The following is a 21,822-nucleotide window of genomic DNA, read 5'->3' as shown; positions in this document are numbered from 1 at the left end:
CCACCCTTTATATGGCATCAATAAAGCACGCATTTGTAAGAGGTGCTTGCATAACATAAATAAATACAGCCGCGGTTCACGTAATGGCCTTGCTCAGACAGACATAACGAATATTTAAAAATAGCAGATCGCCTGACTATATTTCTTCCTTTTTTAAAAACTTATTCAATATTAAATATAGATTATTGTTAGATAAACTTTCGGGTCACGAACTTTATGGGTCAGCGATTTCCTAATAAGAATATTACGAAATCGGTTGGGTTTCATAATAATTCATAACATGTACTCGTAAAGTGGATCCGAAATGGGGAACTCTACATGTATATAGTATACACGTGTTATGATCCAGCTTAAGGGATAATACATGTATATACATACATACTTGTACTCGTACTCCAATCACTTTTCATGAAATTCTCTACTAACAGCACTGCCTGTTTAAGTCGTCCTGAAGTCGATTGATTGTTTGTGTTAGATAGATCATGATTGATTGATTGATTGGTGGGGTTTAACGCCCGAGCATAAATATTTCAGCTGTGTACAGGCGATGAACATGAAATGGATGATAACATGAACATGGAATGATGATGAAATGAAAATGGGATGGGACACAAGGATAATAGGGTCGGTATACGGTAAATTTGGATTGCCACTGGAAATAGGGAGAGGTGGGTAGGGTCGGGCAATTTAGCCTCCTGTGACGGAGTCCAATTGTTCCTACTCCAACAGAACACAGCTGGGTTCTTTAACGTACGAGGAACGTAGTATCTTTCCCAACACGTTGCACCACTACGCTTTGCATGCGGACAGATTTTCCGTATGAGTGCCTGACGACCCCAGCATGCTACATGCCAGGGGTACCCCATTCCACCACCTGGGGCACACAACCCAGTTGCTCTGTGAGTAAAGTGCCCTAGCCCAGGGTTCTGAGCACTATTAAGGCACCTTTTACGAAAAACTTATCGCTGCTGCTGGCCTATTCTTTTGACACACGGACCCACACGGGTCTATCAAGCAATCAAGCAGTGATACTTAATTCCTTTCCGTTTTATGATGTTGATATGCACTAAGTCATATGTAGATTTAGTGACAGATCCAGAAATTCGAAAAAGGGGTCCATTACAGCTTATTCCCTTTTTGCTACATGGCAAAAGTTTATTAACAGGTAGACCTGGGGTAAGGGACTCTTAAAAATCATTGGAACGTTTCTATTCAGCATTTTACATCAATCTTATGTAAGAATCCAATTAACATGGATTCATTTTATTCCGCTTCAAACGAAAGCTTGAAAGGCTTAGGTGAAATTGAATATTATAATACAAACATATCACTGATTTCATGAGTTATGTCCCTTACCCTAGGTCTACCTCCTTAAATACATGCATCATTAAGACACAGTGACTAACGAATATCCTGGACCTACTCTTTTCAAAATAGCTGGATCCCTGAACACGCCAGAATTAATGAACTTAAATTTTCCAACCCCTCCCCCCCAAAAAAAATTTAAAAAAAAACCCTTTCCCCTGCATGTGATCTGTCTATTAAGAAAAGAATACACACGAGGATGTTTTTTTTTCTTCAAAATCAAAGTCCACCATCAAAATTAATCACCTATTAAAAATATTTGATCTTTCCTTACTTGATTGACATGAAGTGGTCACTTCTATAAATTCGTAGCTGACGGCTCCTTAGATGGTGATACAGGGTTTGTTACCCCCTTGAAAATAGAATGTCAGCCTCGGTTATGCCTCAATGTGACAAACTGCTCTATCACTCTCTCGGCTATATGTTATCAATATAATATAAATCTTTCGAGCTAGAACTAGCTACTATTAAAAATTATACTTCAGTTAGTTTTAATCAAAGTGTCCTCGAACTCTATTTCACATTATAAATTACAAATATAAACTCCCTGACATTCCTTATCTTTAGATTTGGCTAATTAAACTAATAAAATGATACTTTTGTTATTTCATAATAAGGACTTTAAAGTAATAAATTGACAATTTAAACATGACATTTTTAATTTGATTATCATTCGAGCATTAACATTTATTTTTATAAATTAAATTTGATATAATATTTTTGCGTTTTGAGAATTATAATTTCCCGCGTTACTATGTTGATCGGCAATCATATGCATAGATTGTGTGTTTTATTGTGGTGAAGAGTACAGCTTAAAAATAACACCCTTCCTAAGTTTGTCGTTTTTTTTTACTTCATTGTTACTTTTATAATATAAATAAATTCTTAAATGCATAGATCTATCTAAAGAACGAAATTTCTATATTAGAGATGACCAATATTCCATGCATGTAATGTAAATTCTCCCATTCAAAGACCATTACTTGCGATGAATAAAAATAAAATCTTAATTTCAACCAGTTATTCATTTATTCATTCATTTATTTTGGTATTATTTAAACATAACTGTAATCATGTCTACTATGAAAATCCTTGTTTAACGTCATTGGCTACCCTGTAGGATTTCGCACGGACAGCTCAATTTGGCAACTACTAGTGCATGATTTTGAACAGTAAAAATTAAAATGAAATAGGACCATGTAAAGGAGGAAAATGCCAAGTTGGATGGAGAAGAGCCAAGGACAACCAGCCGGTCCAGGAGACGAAAAAAAACAAAAAACAAAAAACAAACTGTGATTTAGATTGCCAAATAGAGTATGCATTTTAAAGTCAAATAGGTGTGGTTTAGTGAATATCCAAAGGTGAAGTGCGAATTTATTAATTATAGTGTGAGAAATTTAATTAAATACCAAAGGTCTATGCTTATCTAGAATGCCGAAAAGTTTATGCTGGGCCAAAACGTGTAAGTAAATTTAGACTGTATTGTCTAGCCGAGCATAATTCCCCGATTTTACCTTGCTACAAAAATGTAGCACACGACGTTAGTACGCAGTTTTACCAACACCACACGAGACTGTTCCAGCCCATGCCTCTGGTGAATGGGTTGACCAATGTTTTTTTTAAGTTTGAAAACTGGATTGGTTGTTATTGGTTAGATTGGTCAGCTTCTAGAATTTAACAAGTATAAATATTAAAATCCAAAATTTACGCGTGAACTTAAGAAATGCTAAAAGTATAGCCAAAGGAGCAAATTAGAAATGTATTTATAAGCCTAAGTAGTAAAATAAAAGAGAGTAGAATAAGAAATGATAAAATATTTTTTTTATTATGAATAAGAAATAATAAAATATTATTTATTATTTGTGAGTTTGACAATATGACTAAATATAAACCGGAATTTTTTTTAAAAAGAAGCACGAATGTGACATTATGCTATGTATATATGATAAACAAAAATAAATAAATAAAAAAAATAATAGTAAAATGAGAGCCTATGTGAAGAAAAGATATTTCCTTGTGGAACCCACACCAGGTGATTAATTTTGTTTTATTTAAATTGTATATTATTTTGTTTTTATTGAAAAAATAAACTTCATTTATTCTTAAATTTATATACCCGCGTATGAGGTACAAAGGGGAATAACACGAATTAATTATTTCTGTCTTTCTTTTTTTGACTGGTCCTCTAGGTGAATTTCAAATCTTACTAACCGGAAACCTGTATGAATTACCTGTACAGGTAAAATGCAAATGGTGGACGCCGAAGTGTAGTACAGATGAAGAAAATACACTTAATGTCGAGTTGTTTAAACTGAAATATTGTGTTCTTTTTTTTTTGGAAAATCACACTTTTTTGTTATCCATTTCAACAGATATATTTAAATACACATTAGTAATTGCAACTTTTCGCAAAATCTCTAGTAGATTTCTCTGAATCAACCCCGGAAGTGCCGAAAAATTAAAAACATAACATGGGTCGTTCAAAAACGTTAGTGGAGGTATTGGGAGATGGACTTCACAACATATTCGGGGCAGGATTTTTAGCTATAGCATCACTTGTGTTGGTGATGGCTTCTCTGATTTCAGTAGTAGCAGTAGTTTTACCATTTTGGTTTAAGTTGACTCTATATAATCAAGTATTTGGTGAGGAGATCAAACCAAATAACATTACAGTCGACACAGGATTGTATTTTATGGACAAAGACAAATTTATCAACCTTTTGATGATCGATAAAGCATCAAGTGTGAAACTGATGCCTAGTAAGTTACTCACATTTACAGGTCCTCAATCTTTGGCCTATGGCACAAATACAGTACCTGAAACGATCTGTGCAACAGAAGTTGTGATCAGTCATAGATCTGTCAAACCGATTCCCTTTAACTAGTGATCCCATCATGTGACCGCAGAGCGGTCAATATGTTTTACGCTTTTTTTTTGTCTTCTTTGTCAATTTTACACATATTTACATAATGTTACAGATTTAAACATCAATTTATTCTTTCATTTTAAACAGATCTTTAATGTCATTTTACATAACAAAACTGCTATCAAATCCGTCACCGGTCAGCAATCAATCAGTCGACAGTCATTGATCCATCAAATCTTTGCGCGGATAGGTTCAGGGACTGTAATCCCTAAGTGCTGTGATCCACAAGGGGTAATCCCTTTTGGGATTACACATGGGTACTTGTATCATCAGAATGTAATTTTCTTGCAGTTCTTTTATGACTGTGCATGTACAGTACTTGAACTGATCCTTGCAACTGAAATTGTGATTGGTCATCGATTACCGATCAGTCATTGATCCATTAAATCAGAGTGGTCAATATATATTTTTTGGATTCGATTGCTTCAATTGTCAATTTTTACCAATATTTTCTTAATGTTTTAGATTTAAACATCAATTTATTACTTTAATTTTACATTTGTTTTATTTTAACAAAGTGCGATATTTAATGTCATAAGTTAAATTAATTGGTACAAATGTATATTGAATTCATTCCAATGAAAAGTCTTCCATTTACAACCAATCATATGTCATTTTACATGCAATCTGATCGGTCATTGGATATCAATTAGTCAGCGGTCATCAGTGTGTCAAATAGTTGCAAGGATCAATTCAGGGACTGTATCATTACACGAACAATTACGACAATCTTGACTTAGTCCTCTTTATTCCTTGAGGACTATAGGGCTGTCACAATCGTTCTCCATCTCGCGCTGTTTTGGGCTGTCCTTTTTGTCTAATATATTCAAGCTCTTTCATTCCTTTTCTTCTGTAGCTGTGCAATGATTTGCTTTGTTTTTCTTGTCCTTGTCACTGAAACAATAAATGGCATCTCAATTATGATGCTTTATTCAGCACTGCAGTGTCCATTTTTTCCATGAAAATACAAGATTTCGTGCACTTAAGAGACCCTTATGATACATTTTGTTCATGACATGCAATAAATATCATTTATTTCCACAGTAAAAACACAAATTTTTTGAGCTGCAAAGAAACCCACTTAGAATGTAATTTGGCTGATATCAGTTTATCTCTTTCCACTTTGGTGGTGAGTTTTATATACCTTTTGCCATGTCCATCAGTTTGTGTTCTGTCACACTTCTGTTAGCACAACTCTTGGAAACTGCAGCACTAAATTTCATAAAAATTTGTTGATTCATGTATGTACATTTGTAGTTGTGCATTACAACCAGGAATTCATGAACCTCTGAAATTTGTAGGGGTTATACCTCTTCAAGTTTGAAATGGGAGGGGACATAAGTTTTTGTAGGTAAAAACAAACTTAAATTAAGTTGGATTTGAGCTTTTCTGAAGCAGGGCCTAATCTAGAAGGAGAAATGAGCCAACCAATTCTTTCTTTATGCTCACCTCTCCCATTTGTCTTTTACAGAGAGAAGTTTTTTGTAATAGATTTTATAAACAAAAATATCATTATTGTTACTTTTCACATAAAATATACTAAAACTTCTGCTTTTTATTAATATCTAGATTAGGCTCTGCTGAAGTGCTTTTTGGACTATCAAAAGGGCAGAGAACAAAGAGTCTGAAGGTTCAGTGTTCTAGGATTCCTATTTCCCATTACCCGGGACAGATGAAATTTGGGTCAGGGAAAGTTAGGTACTTAGTAACACTTTCCTGTGACAAGTTGAAAACTTCATATGCTGTAAGGCTTTGTTTTATTAGGAAAGCAGTCATTGACTGTGGGGGAAGTTGATTTTATATGGATTTTTCAGGAGGAAACCTCAATTCCTGAAATATCCTATAACACTGAGGTTACTGCATTATTCAGACTACGATGTACACATATGATGATTTCTTACTTATAAAGAATAGTGTTTTTTTTTTCAGTTTATCTTCGACAAGGACAGTTATGGTTCTTGATTGGCACTATTTCCATTATAACCTGTATGGCATGTGCCATTCTACTCACATTGAGGTCAAAGGTCATTGTTTCAGCAGAAATTGCTTTGGCAGGAGCATCAGTTTTTAGTGGTTAGTATTTAAGTATGGTTCTGTCTAAAAACCAGGCAAGGGGTGATTTATCATATCTCAAGATAATCAATGAAACAGTTCACTTGTTATGCTCTTAAACACTTTTACTGTGTGCATTTTTTTAGGACTTGTTCTATATTCATTGTAAAGTATTTTTTGACTGCTTATGATATTTTGTTTGAATTGCCATAGTAAACAGAAATTAACATTTGGTTAGTAATATAACCCGTGTTCTTAGGAGATAAGAATTACATGGAATGCACTGTAGATTTCAAAAGTAAGGGTGATTACTCTGTAAATGACACTCAAATACAATAGAATCAGTTGGATTTTCAATGTTGATTATCTTCTACGAGCAGACAGATAGGAATGAATAATTACACATTTCATAATACACCCATAAAACAACTTAATTATAAAAATAAAAATATGTAGCCTTTTTTGGGATGTATCACATTTTTCAGAGTTTGCATGATTCTTACAAAGACAGCTACTTAAGTTTTTTAGTGGTCAACTCACATTTGTACTTTGATTTTTGAATGCAGTTTGAGGCCTACTGAATGATTTCTACCGAAAATATTTTGGATTAAGAAATGCATGAATCACTGATCACAAGCTTCTGCCTGGTTTTAAGGCAGAGCTGTACTTAATTAAACTACTTGTAGTTAGGCTTATTGAAATACAAATTACTTTACAACATTCTATTTGTTAAATTCACAAAAAAGATAGTACCTAAGTTTTATCAACTTATGAAGTCTTCTCCCGACATTACAATACATCAGTTAGGACTTTGAGGGCATGCATTAAATCATTGTAAATATTTAAAAAAAGACCATTTTGAAATTGGATGTGAAAAAAAAGAAAAACAACAGAACATTGAAAACAGAAACAAAGTTTCAGAAATACAATGTATGGGTATAAAACTGACGAGAAACATAAACATGATAAAGGAGACGGATGAATGTCTCGTTGCTGAAACATGAATGTGAACAAAAAAAGAAACTGCAATGTAGCAGGGCCAAATATAAAAGTAGGAAATGAGTAAAATCTTCTCCTTCGATGTGCTCACTTCTCCCCTTTGTGTTTGATATGGAGATTGAAGTTAACATTGACAAAAATGTCAATATCGTTGTTTTCAAACAGAACTTTCTAAAAATTTCTTATCCTTTAATGATGTCTAGGTTAGGCTCTGATATTGGTCATCAAATATGATCTTTGTTAGGTCAGTGTGTGTAAGTACAATCAAATACAGTAGTTTCAAGGCTTTGAAATGAGGTTGTTTTAAAGATAGATCGTACCTATTACACAGAGCATTATTTTCTGTAATCTTGCAAAATCATACAGGCATATATATTTTCTATAACTTGATAGTGATGTAAGAATAATATATTTAAATTATTCCTGATTATTTTTGAAATAAAAATTAGAATGATAAAATTAAGAACTTTATTTTAAAAAAAAGCCTCTTGCAAGGGGAGATAATTGGCAGGAAAATTCTTTCAAAGAGGAGGTAATTGGTGGGAAACTTATTGGAAGTTTATTACAAGAAAAAGAGTACAGTGGCCCCAAATTTTGTTTTGAAATATGAAAGAATAATCAAGGGAACCAAGGTTATTCGATAATCAAAAGAATGTAATCCAGGAACAAAGACCAGACATGGAAAACAGACATACACAACAACGAATGTAAAGTAACTAAAATCATACATACAAAGTAATAAAAGCAAATGAGCAACTCGGACTCCACTAAAAACCAGGAGCATGGACCAGGTGCAACATTATAAAAAGTCAAGTCCGGGGTAGATGAAAGAGGAAAGGAAAACTATGACACGTTGAACAATTCAATTTTCATGGCATAGATGGATACACCGTAATGATCCATGATGACGACCGTAAAACTTGTGTAGTAATGGCTTGAATCTTGTAGCAACAAAACCCTGTTCCAGAAGCCCATTTTAAGTGTTCTTTATATAAAAGTTATAAGAAACTTCATCTATCAGTATTTTAGAAGTTTGGGATATATTGAAAATTTCCTACAGAATCTATATAAATTGTAGTAAAATATTGGCCTTAGGCCAAATTATCACAAAATCAAGTTTGGTAACCTATGTATTTTACATTAAAATTTTAAAGTACTTGTATATTCATTCAGGATCATCTTTAAAAAAAAACTAGGAAAATTCATCTGCTAGAAATACATGTATTAGGTATGATATACCTTAATACTTCTTCGTTGTTCTTTTTAAGGAGGTAGACATAGGGTAAGGGACATAACTCTTAAAAATTATTGGAATGTTTGTATTCAGCATTTACATCAATCTTATGTAAGCGTCTAATTAACTTGGATTCATTTTATTCTGCTTCAAATGAAAGCTGGAGAGGCTTTGGTGAAATTTAATATGATACAAACATATCACTGATTTCATGAGTTATGTCCCTTACCCTAGGTCTACCTCTTTAATTTGAAAGAGTGAACAACCAAAATATTATCACGAGTGCTGAAGAACATTTAGATATAATGAGTGTGCAAAACTTGTTCCCTGCATGAGTTAAATCTTCAAGTGATCTTGGCATGAGTGATCATAATTTGGTTATTCACAATAACCAATTGATTATCCCATTTATTGATATCAGATTTGTTTGTTTTTGCAGGAGAAAGTCCAAGAGTTAAATTACTGGATTTCTTTCATAGTGTGAATTATAGAAATATTTTAACTCTGGGAACATTCAATAAAACTTTGTTATCTATAGAATAATAAAAATGTACCTAAGACCTTCAAATTTCTGTTTTGATAATATTTGAAGGTAACCATGGTAACTTGGGTTCTTTTTTTGGAAGATTATTAGTTATTTCAAAATAAAGTATAGAACCAATTGGTTCAATATCATCAAACCTTGGTACATTTTCTCTATACATATTGAAGAGGTGCAGCTCTTATTACGGAAAAATTTGAAAAAAAATATTTCCTGCTTTTTTTTTCATGTTAAATGTACATGTAGCCTTTTTTCCACTTCATTTTCAGGTTGAAGTGAATATCTTGGAGCACTTTTTTGTCTGGCCCAATACATGACAGACAATAGAGCAATGTGACAAGACCTTCCTGTTTAAGACCCAATATCCAACCAATTTGGCTATTACAATGTTGTCTGCATTTTTTTCATGTTAAACGTACATGTAGCCTTTTTCTACTTCATTTTCAGGTTTAAGTCAATGTCTTGGAACACTTTTTTGTCTGGCCCAATACTTGGCAGACAATACAGCAATGTGGCAAGACCTTCCTGTTAAGGACCCAATACCCAACAGATTTGGATATTACAAAGTGCTTGAAGCATATCCCGAGCTTGAGATCAACTGGGGATTCTTTTTTGCTGCTGCTGCTTCAATGTTTTCACTAGGAGGAGCTACAATCTTAGTCATTAAGATGTGCATGTCCTGCAACTACCTGAACGAAACGAGATACAGAATGCTACGAACAAAACCAGACGAGGGTACCAGTCCAATTGTGGGATATCCCTACTATGCCAACAAAGGATACGATCGGCAACCTGGTGAATTTCTCCTTTGACCTTTCACGCTGTCGCTACCTTCATTTGCTTCATGACCTATCAAGGTACAGCAACTCTAGTCAACATTTTTGTCATGTCAGCCAAATTATCTCCCTTTGCTTGGTTTTGCTTTCTTTCATTCATCAAATTTTTGTTTATTTTGTCTGATAATTTTCATTGGCTTGCAATGTTTTACACAGTGATATATAGTATACTCTCATCACTAGGTAGATATGTGTATATACATGTATATGAATCTTTAGTTTTTCTTTAGAACCCCTTATAAATTTCCTGTTTGTTTCTTCAGTATACTAAGCACAAGCACTTTTATTAAATAGAAACAAAACAAATCTCCAAAAAACAAGGCTCCCATGTAATATTAATATTTTTTTGAGACACATTCTTGTGAGAACAATAAATCATTTTCTAATACTTTTAGAAATCTTCTAGGATTTCCTTCTAATGCCAATAAAATAAAATATCTATTTAAGGTAACATAAGGTTACCCTATCTACCTTAGCACATTTTATTGCTTTTTTGTTGTTATGAAATACTGCTAAACTATCATTTTTTAATCGAGCACTGTTAAGGTCAATAAATCATTCCACAGGTTTGTTTGAAAATTAAATGATTTTACCTAATAATAATTACCTTATTCTTTCATCCTATGTAACCTTATACTGATTTTTTTTTTGAGGGGAGGGGGCTAATTTTATAGAAAATAGAAACAATGGGACAAAATTGTGTCTTTTAAGTTCTTAACTTTTATTATTAAGCATAAAGTATTGAACAGACAGAAGAGTGTCTGAAGGGTAGCATCCTAATCTGGATTGATTAGAATGATGTCTTGCTAGGGGGATAAAATTTCTGACAAGAATTTTAGGTATGGAATGTTGTTCCAGCGGATACTGCGCTAGCTACTGTATCAGGAGCATGGTACAAGGAGCTATGCTCCTGATTCTAAAATGTTCTGTGAAATTTTGGGAGGCTCCTGCCAAAAGTTTGAATGAACTAAGACCACAACACTTAAATACATTGTAGTTGCATTTTTATTTGTTGATATTCCTGATCATTGCTTAGGGACTTAAGAAACAAAATTTATTCCCTATCTCATTCATACAAAAATCTTTCTTACATTGTAATGGAGAAATGATAGACCAAAATCAGGCAATATTCTTTTTATCAATTTTTTTTTCAAATTCACTTAATATGTTACTTACATGTATGTACATGTAGGTAACACTACAATACATAAACATTAGTAGCCATGTTTTTCCAAGTTGTTAAAATCAATATTTGGTCTTTTTTATAACTGTATACTAGGGGTGTAAAGATACATTTTTTTCTCAAATGATACATATCACGATATTGGATATGTTTGACAATACATGTACGTATGACGATAAATTTTAAGAGACATATGTCCTTTGTTTTTTTTACAAAGTCACTCATGCACGACAGGAAATTAAAAAGTAAGGATTTGATCCATCATTCCAGCAATTTTTATGCAAAATTTTATTTTTTTCTCTGGGTCATTAATATAATGCTATCTATAACACTAATACCAATAAATTTATTTAAGAATAGCATTATATCGTTAGTATTGTAGATGGCCATGATGTACCATGAACCAAATGGTCCCAAAAAATACCATAATTTTGCTACATTCCGTAAATCGTTTCCCCCTTACTGTATACTGACGCAGAGATCTAATGACTGGAGGAACACATTGATGAAAAAACAGATGTTTATTTTTTTCTCTTTTCCACCCATCTCTTTCCATAACACCAAGTTTTCTGTTTTTTTTTTCTAAGCCCTTGCAAATTTTTAGCTTATTTTTGGTATGAGGGGTTGGATCCAGAGAGTATCAAAAGAGGGGCCCTGGCTCTGTCATGGGTCAGAGATTTTTTAAATGATCAGCTAAATTTTAATGACTGAATCCACCTATGGTTAATTTTTCAAGAATGTAATGTACTAACTGTGCTACATAAAATGTACATGTAATTCACAGATTCTCATACTGTACACAAACATCTCTATATCCTTCTTAAAATCTATTTAACTTTGCATGGATCCCTTATAAACACTGATATAACAAAGATTGCTCCCATAATTGGTGTATTAATTTTCAATGTGTTGTGTCTTGGCTAACATGTCAAATATATATGCATGTCTTGTTCTGGTGTTAATGTTGTCATGACAACAATGATTTACTGAAGCCGAGGGTCTTTGAATTATGCAATGATATATATGTACATGTAATGATTATTTTATATTTTAGAGAGTTCATTTTTGACTTAAAGTAAGAGTGCAGAGGTGTTCATCCTTACAAATCTTCAGCATTTTCTATGAATTTTGACTGTAAAATAAGCTCTATGCAATTTGAATCTCTCCACATTTTCAATGTTAAAATTTTATAATAGTCTAATATCATAATATTTCATGTCAAATTTAATTTTCTGACTGTTTTGAACATTTTGTCATCCTCTTTTTTCAACCTTTTTGCAGGGGGATTATTTACTTAAAGTTCAATATATTAAAAGACTCGTAACAATCTGTGTGAAACAATTTGCTATTCGCTAGATTTGTGTGCGGCACTTAATCCCAAAGCAAGCCAATGTTATATTTGGGAATGTATTTACTGTAATGCATCAATTTTAGAATACAAAATTGGTCAGTTGTTGAATAAAAATGTCTTTTTATTAATATTTTTGTTGGGCAAACTCATAACTTAAGATCAAACTATTGCCGTATTTTTACAAAGACTTTTATTTGCATATTTAACTTCAATATGGAAGTAAAATTAAATATTTGAACGTTTTATTTGTGCTTATATATGAAAAGAAGATTTAACATCTCTCATGGTGTTTAGGCAGTTCAGCTACACAGTTGAAGTGAATTACATTTAAACAAATTGAAAATTTTTGCATTTTTTGTTAAACTAAAAATTGCTCATTATTTAGATATTGTAGATTGGCTTGTGATTTCCCAAGCTGTATATCATTGAGACATGACATGTTCTTGACTAGAGTTAAGGTTTTATATACCCAAGATATCATATGTAGTTTCTTTAGTTACCATGGTTACGCTTTTTCTGTTCATTTTGCATTTTTCTTGGGCTGTCAAGCTTTCATGAGCCAAATGTGTGAAATTTGGCAAAATTTTGAAAGATTCAAGAGATAAAATAACAGATCAAAAGAAAAAAAATGCTGCCAGCTAGATTAATTTCATAATGCATAGTTTCTTTTGTTACGCTTTTCCTGATTATTTTGCGTTTCCTCAGCCGTCTATCGTCCAAGAGGCAAATGTGTAATATTTGGCAAAATTTTGAAAGATCAAGCAGAAAATATTCAATATTAGCTTCATTATGCATGAGTCTATAGCAAATTCTGTGTGACTTGACAGTCCAGTTGTTCTCCTTGCACAACCTTTATGTGTTTCATACATTCACTTATATACTCCTTCATTTTATTTGACTTTTCTCTACATTTTTGAGAAAGTTTTTTTTTTACTAGGATGTTTGTTTTCAATTATTACTACACTCTCAATTCCTACAAATCTAATACTAACTACATGAAAGAAATCAGGGGTAAATTTTTACATTTTTTTGTGCTTTGAAGATGCATGAACTGCAGATACTAAGTACTATTATTCTGGACATATTAGTATTTTTTTTTGTTCATTGCAGGGAAGGCATGCATGACACTGTATGTTATACTGTGAAAGTACTTCAATTTGTGGATACCAATTTTCATGAATCAAGGGAGAAACGCAAGTTTGTGGATTCTTGAATTCATGGTTTTGAAGTTTTCGGTATATACATCAATGGGAATCTACAACTCTTTGGGAACCAAATTTCGTAGTTTGGCCTTCCCATGAAAACCACAAAAACTGGTACCCAATTAACAATAGTACTTTCACAGTATAAGACGATTTTGAGGCTAGGGATAGATTTGAGATTTGATGGTTCAAAATTGAGTTTCATTGGTGATTTTCAGTTAAGCTACTTTAAAAAGGGATATTTGGGACCCATCAAATCCCAATTTACTCTTTTAATCAAATTTTCAAATACAAAACAGGAATTTCCATTCCAATGTAGATTTTGTCTTTTTCTCATTAAAAAAATTTAATATACAATGTGCATGATATACTGAGTATAGAATTTAGGCCAGACTTACTTTTAAATTCAAGGAGGTAGAACTAAGGTACGGGACACAACTTTTACAAATCATTCAGATGTTTGTATTCAGCATTTTACATCGATCTCACATGAGCATCAAAGTAACTTTCATTCTGTTTCAAATGAAAGCTTGAAAGGCTTTGGTGAAATTGAATATGATACAAACATATCACTGATTCAAGAGTTATGTCCCTTACCCTAGGTCTACCTCTTTAAAGACTAAGTTTTAAAATTGCTACTGATTAATAACTGTCTCATCAGAATGCAAGACAATGTAATGAATGATGGAAATTTGAGCAACTCGTGTAAAGTCTGCAAATGTTGCAAATTTGAGATTTTATGGGAGGACCAGATCTTTGTACAGAAAAAATGGTTATCCTGAACTCTTCCTTTTAATTTTTTGATTTTTATCATTTATTATCCTTTTTAGTCGCTTCTTAGTGGGAGCCATTTGGCCATCATAATAAAATCAAACATATATTTGTACCTTCCTTAATATCTATTGAAAAATTGTCCTCCATGTTGAACTACATGTATGTATATATGTAGTTTGCTAATATATTCCATGCTTTTTTATACAAGTATGATTAACTAATACATGTTTAAGGATACTAGTAACATGAAGTACTTCAGTCTACTAGGGTGGAACCATGATTTCAGTAAAAGGGGAAGGGCTGGGGGGCGGTACAATTTGCTGATTGATTCTTATATATTTGCCCTACTTATTGAGTATAAAGGTGTTAGTAACTTACTTGATCACTAAATTGATTTGCTGAATGCTTTATTGTTTTTTCGTTTACCGTTCCTCCCAATTTTAGGGAGGAGGCACCCATGTCCACCTTATCCCTGCCTAGACCTGTAATTGGTCTGTATTTTCAGGCCCAAGCCCTATTTCCCAAAATCTATGTAAAATTAAATAGGGGTAGTTGAAATTTAATCATAATTTGTTCTTTATTGAATAGAAAACATTAAAATTTATTTTTTTTGTTTAGTAGCTGACCATTTTTTTCACATCAACTGACACTTATAAATATGGAATGAAACTTATATCGCCCATGATGTTTGACTAGAGTGGTACCAGGTCATCCCACACAAGGCCAATGCTAGTTAATTGTTAGATTCTCATGTTTGATTTATGCCAGAATATGAAAGGAATTTTATATTTCTACTTTATTGTTGCATTTTCAATACATGTACATATATTTAAAGAATAATACACCTGTAGAAATTTTCTTGGCCGCTTGACTGGAAATGAGGTTATATTGAAAATTTATAGAACCAAGTTGGGAAAGTTAATTCAATGAAGAATTATTCAACATCATGGCCTCTTTTTAAATTTTAGAAAAGATGGAATCTTGATTAGTTAAAAATACAGTTGATACCGTTGACCTTTTTCTAAATTATTTTCTATGAAGATTTAATGCAGCTTTCCATATCTTTCTAGTCTGAACAATACCAACCATAATAGGGCTGAGTTTCATAAATAAATTCAGTTTGAGAACTTCCTCAAATCCTTCTACTTGTCCTAAAATTTGAAATTTCATACAAGCTGATTGACTAAAATTTGAGTTAATCAAAGATTTGAGGAAATCCTCAATATGAGATTTTTTATGAAACTCCAGCTAGATCCTTTGGTATCTAGAGTTTATTAATACTGGTAATAAGTTAATAACAACCCTATAGCTCTGTATGGGTGGTTAGGGATGAGAATTCTACAATTAACTTAAGCTGGCCTGTCCTCTGTACTGCATGACCATTTGTTTTATTTTGCATTTTCATTTTTGTTTTTGCTTTGATTGCTTCCTTTGCATGACATGTTGGATGGCTTCAAGGTGAAGGATAGGTTTGTTTATGTTAAGTTTGAAATACATGTATTTAGTACATTTTGCAATCAGATAGAGTGACTGTAGGTATGATTACATGTAAGTTAAATGATACATGTATTTGCGATGTCTTACTACAGCAAATACTGGTACATTATCAAATTTAAAAAAAAATGGGTGGATATTTGAACTTAAGTAGGGGAGGGTAAGACATACATGTAATTAATGATTAGAAAATTTAAACATTGTTTCCACACAATTTTGTAAAAAAAAAATTCTGTGAGTATAAAGAATAGTGTATGCACTTAGTGCACCCTATGACATTGCAGTTGCCTTGCCATTTTCAATCATCCATGCACAGCAAGTGTTTGCATATATACAACTGAGACATAATACATAATATATTAATATGTTGCACCTAGTAAAAAAGTATTAAATCATAGATCAAATGTATTCAGGGATTATAAGACAGGGCAGTATTAAGCTGAATTCTTTTATACATTATGACTTCCTTAAGCTAAACATATTTAATTGATTGCATTTACATGGAACTATACCACTGCTCAACAACCCAACTTGTCCATCTGTCAAAATGGCGTCGCAATTATACCGACTCCTTATTGATTGAATAATTTTAAATTTGGTATGTAGCTCTTTATTGATGGGACATTTGTTGTAAATATCAACTTCTGTTTTGCAAGAATTTGCCAATTTTCACTATGTAAGATGAGATGAAAAGTTCCATTACAAAAATCTTAGCTTGCAGTGGATGGATTTTTTTCAGATATAGTATGCGGCTTTATATAGATAGGGCATATATTGTGCATATGTTGGTTAACTTGTGAACCATAAGGGGATACCTATCACTAAAACATGTGAAACTGCATGAATCTTGGAACTTGAGCAAAAGTAGATTTAATATGTAGATATAAGTGATAGATTAACTGTCCGGATATAATTTTTCAGAAGTAATTAAAGACATTCAGGAAGCTATTGCATACAATAGTAAAGTACTGCACTTTCAAAAACGTTTTTTGTGAAAATTTACACCTTTATGAAATAGAACCATGGGGATTTAAGTTGAAATGGTATGGCCTCAGTATCAAATGCATTGCAAGGTTGTTTTTTTTTAATGACTTTTATAATGTGTTGCTGTATTTTCAGTTCCTCCTGGCTTTGCTCCTCCTGAGGCTAGGCCTTTGATTTATACAGGTAAATAGAGTACATGTACATGTATTTACAAAATGTATACACATGCAAAGTACGGATGTGTAGAAGTGTACCAAATTTTCTGACTGTCTGTCCATGTACACTTCATATACCTCCAACAAAACAAAATTTAGGGAGTTTGTATGTAGGAAACACCCTGTCAGTCAGTCTGTCCACATTTCTTGTAAGCACTCAATAGAATTTGATGAAATAGCCATCAGATATTGATGTAGACTTTTGTCTTGAGGACTCCAAAGGGTGATAATTCAACTTCATACTGGTTAAATTTTGATAAGTCCAACTCCTTTACACTGCTCAATAGATTTAGATGAAATTTGATAGATTATTAAATAGGCATTGTACAAAATGTATGTGCATGACTCCTTGATTCAAATCCTTGACTCAACTCCTCTTGAAATTCAAGATTGCAATGATGAATGGATGATTTTATTTGACAATTATCTAGCTGATATGTTTATAAAGGGAGGTAACTTTGGCTTTCCTCGACTTTTATTTTCAAACCCAACATCTATACTACTAAATGAAGAGATCGATTTCTTTGAGCTGCAACTCCTCTGAAACCATACAAGGTCGAATATATTTGTGACATGAGGTATAAATGTAGTGATGTTTACTTCTTAAATTTGTCCTTGAAACAATCTTTTTTCTATGTAAAACGCATATTTTAAGGAAAATATCCAAATTCAGAGACTGTCATTGATCTGTGTGTTATAATACGCTTTCCAGCATGCTCAGTCAACATACTGCCGGATCTTATGTACATGTGTTACACGAGTACTGTAATTTCATTATTTTGACTAATTAAACGACATCCACCATTTTTCTGAGGTACAAAACTGTCCAGACATTAAAAGATGTAGAACATGTCGAAATAAACCTTCCCCCTTCTGTGTGTTACCATCTCTGCCCGAAGTCTAGACCCCCTCCCCCTTTTTTATGTGTAAACTGGTATGACTGGTAAACCCCCCTACCCATTTTTTTGTGTAAAATATTGAATTATTTAAAACTTAAGAATTTATTATGCATCTTTTAAGTGGTTGGAACAAAACTTCCAAAAAATAAAAAATTAAAACACTGGATCAACCATCACAAACAAACAGGAAATGACATTTTCAAAAGACGAAGATGGCCCCCAATTGCCTGCACACAAGCGGAAGTCTTGATAAAATAAAAAAAATAAAATTACTCGTTCGTTGCCCATGGAGTAAAAACTTGGGGGAATCCTCAGAATAACCATCTAATAACGCCAAGGTTAAAGGTAGAGATTGCTGATCTTGAATTAATCAATCACTGCCAAAGTACGTCATTGACGCAACGCTGGAGCAGTCAGATTGTTATAACAATTGTATTTTAATGGAATTTGTTTTTTCCTCGACGGGCCTTATCAACTTTTAAAGTCTTCTCTTTAAAAACAATTCGATCCTGACTTAGGAGAAAAGATATATTGGTGAGGAAGAGTTAAAAAGTAAGATATGTGGATATTTTTTTTTGTTAAATTCGCTTACATGCGTTCGAAAAGTACATATTTTTGCGATACACACAATTCCGAGTAAAAAAGAAAACAAAGTCCTCATGAAAGGTTGATGGTCAACTCCACTTTAACCATTAAAGCAAGTTGAACAAAACTATACACCATTGATGTATGGTAGATGGTCGTAGATCCTTTACAACGATTACTCATTTTGTTTGGATCGGTCAATTGAGTACTGTGTCCACACTTTACTCAATCGACCGCGATTTCGCGGGCATCCTCTAGTACCATTTATATGAAATAATTTAAAAGAGTTTTCCCTTGTATCTATTTTAGATCGTGCTCCAGCTGTTACAGAAGTGGACCTTTAATTAAGTTTTCCAGGTTGATACCCATCAATCCATGATGTTCATGTTACAATGTATCTCACCGAACATGCCGAATAAACTATGCAACTGCCTGTACAGTAGTGTCATCATGAATTGTAATTTCTCGTCATCACTTGGGGGGGGGGGGGGGACATGTTTCAAATCGGGTTTGTGTTCATTATTTCAAAAACCTTTCCGATACAGATGTATTACCAGTATCTGATAAATCAAGGGCAAGGCCTAGCAAGTGATGCGTTTTTCATAGTACATGTATCTTTAAATTTCCGAAAAAGTGTAAGCCTCAGTACGGTTCGTTTGACTGTATGATATCTATATTTGGTACATATCAACTTTCTGTTCATTTTGAAATTTTATTTGAATTTCTGTAGGTGAGGTCGTTCTTGCCCTATGTACATTTTTCCGTTTTAGTGTATTGCACAGTCATTGAGATCTGAATTTTTTCTTGGGGAAAAAGACACCCTCTCTATAAGACATATTGTACATTCATAATTGTGCCATTTCATGTAAATACATATAGCTTTATTTTAATTGTGTAATAATATTCATGCTCTCAGTCCAATGTATTTAATCGGTTAGACTGTTAGCAGAACGATTTTGGTTATGGTCCATTAAATTTCATATAAAATTTATAATGGAAAAGTTTAAGCTGTACAGTTTGCAAAGGACTTGCTATTGAGTTATGCTATATTTTGTCTGTTTTGTATTTTATTTCATTTCAGTGAAATAACTTTTTTAAAAATAAATGTATTTAGTGTACGAATTTTTAAAGAATGTATCGAGAAATTTTTTTTCGTTAATGAATTGTACTTCCGAAGTATCAGGGGCGGACCCAGACACTTTAAATAGGAGGGGTGCCAGAAGGTATTCATTCGAATAAAGGGGGTTGCTGGGACATTATTTCCCATTTTTTTTGGTCAATATTACACTTGAAAATGACAGATTTTCAAATAAAAAAGGGAAAACCCCTTGCACCCCCTGCACCCTCCTCAGGATCCACCACTGTGTATTGCAAATAACATTCCATTTTGTACAAGTAATAAACAAAGAAAATTATGATAATGTTTTTAATCATTTGAGATCTATTGCCAGTGTATATACTGTATCAATGTATATATGATGCTTATATTTTAATAGACAAAAAATTATCAATAAATATTGGAAGATAATCGTTGCATATTGTTCTGACGTAGATCTAATTCTTTTTATTTGATCTCCACAATTGTTGAAGTGCCCATTCATATTCATAAGTACAAGAGGTATTGTTGCTTGTTGATGACAAACGAATAAGTTGTTAACTTCACATTGCTATTATTTCCAAATTCTTACTAAAAATGCACAGTAATTATCCTGGCATTTGACCTCAGAGATAACTTTGATACTATGAGATGGCATGTTGTTAATGATAATCTTGTTTAGCCTTAATCTTTGTCCTGAAGATTAAAGTTGTACGTGAATGTCCTGTTCGGGGAAAATTATCATGCGATCATACTTTTGTTGTCTGGTGACTATGGTCTTATTTTGTTGGAATGTTACCATGTCGAATGTGGATAATTACATTTTGGCTATTTATCAAAATGTTCTACCTATGTATTAGAGAAGAGGAGATGTATGTTTTAGTGCGCTAAATAATTTTTAAGTCGATTTTCTGTGTTTTTGCGGTTACTTACAACCAAACCTAACTTTGCTTTTGGAGCCATATTTTATGATAGGTCAAAATTTAGGTCCAAACAGTCCACTTATTTTATGCCAAATAAAAAGGAACAAATTGTGTATGTATTTTGTGAAAACCGTGTATTAGTGTTTAAGATGAATTGAACGTTCATTAATACTTGTATTTTCAAAATCTACATATATTTGATACTGTTTCTAATATTTCACGTGTCATGATTACTTTAAAGCCAGGGTCGAATTGAGCAGCTTGGGAAGGGTTGTAGTGATACACTTGACAGAGCCTGATATGAAACGCTGTTTGTATGGATGGATGGACGATATCATTGTTTTTATTTGTCCAATAAAAGGATGGAAGGTCTCGGTCTTTTACATGAATTCCAAACAATAATAACACTGTAGTTGACATTATATTTGGTATCATAGACCTTTAAAGAACACTGATTCATTTTGAACAATAAAGTCTTAAAAGGTGTTTGATCGAATGTTCCTCTCGTTGGTTCTATTTTCGGGCAAAGACTTTTCAAACTTTCATCAATTGGTCTCGGCTCAGTATATTTTAGTTTTTAAGAGAAGATATTCCTAAATTTTTGTTTTTGATTATATAACATGAGACTGATCGAGATGATGATGATTATGAACCTCGTAGAGGCGGATCCAGAGATTCTCAAAAGAGTGGGTCCCTGACTGGTTTAAGAGGAGGCGGGACTCTATTATGGCTAAGTGATATCCTAAATACTAGTAATTAACTAATTAATTTTTAAGGTTTAATACGTCATTTGTTACTCCCGTAGTATGGAATCTGGAAAATTCAAATATTTTTCTGAAATATACCATGAGTAGAAATATGAACATATGTTATGAAACGCAACACACTCACCATCGAATAACCTTTTTTAAAATGGTAAATACTTACAGATCATCAAAAGGTCTTCAAAAAAAAAGTAAACTGAAAAAAAAATTCACTAACAGAACGATGACACTTTTTCAAAATAAACAAAAAGTCAAATAACAACACGAAGACACATGTACGAACAATATCTCCTGTCTGATGACTGGCGCACGTCTGTAATCGGGTTAGGCTGGTTTTATAAGACCTTAATCCCCTGTAAAAGTATGATAAAAATGATCTGAAACAACAAACACGGCAT

At 32.8% G+C, this 21,822-nt stretch overlaps 1 protein-coding gene across 2 annotated transcripts; it reads left to right on the top strand.

Moving 5' to 3' along the window:
- Positions 1 to 3,594: 3,594 nt before the first annotated feature.
- Positions 3,595 to 20,169, top strand: LOC148598169 (uncharacterized). Of its 2 annotated transcripts, none has more exons than XM_088560363.1 (5): positions 3,595 to 4,125; positions 6,222 to 6,365; positions 9,566 to 9,913; positions 17,078 to 17,125; positions 18,951 to 20,169. In XM_088560363.1, exons 1-5 carry the CDS (start codon positions 3,837 to 3,839, stop codon positions 18,983 to 18,985), a joined length of 864 nt encoding a protein of 287 aa, XP_088416489.1. In that variant the 5' UTR covers positions 3,595 to 3,836; the 3' UTR covers positions 18,986 to 20,169. The 2 variants fall into 2 exon arrangements, 1 of the variants encoding a protein (XP_088416489.1); XR_015918363.1 differs by having other exon boundaries at positions 3,599 to 4,125; positions 9,566 to 9,975.
- Positions 20,170 to 21,822: the final 1,653 nt, after the last annotated feature.

This window comes from Perna viridis, chromosome 14 (assembly GCF_037379345.1).
Source record: "Perna viridis isolate PV_CMFRI_1.1 ecotype Kerala chromosome 14, ASM3737934v1, whole genome shotgun sequence".
In the NCBI taxonomy this organism is placed as follows: Eukaryota; Metazoa; Mollusca; class Bivalvia; order Mytilida; family Mytilidae; genus Perna; species Perna viridis.
Note: the sequence above shows the minus strand (reverse complement) of the source record. Positions and strands in the feature narration are given on the sequence as shown.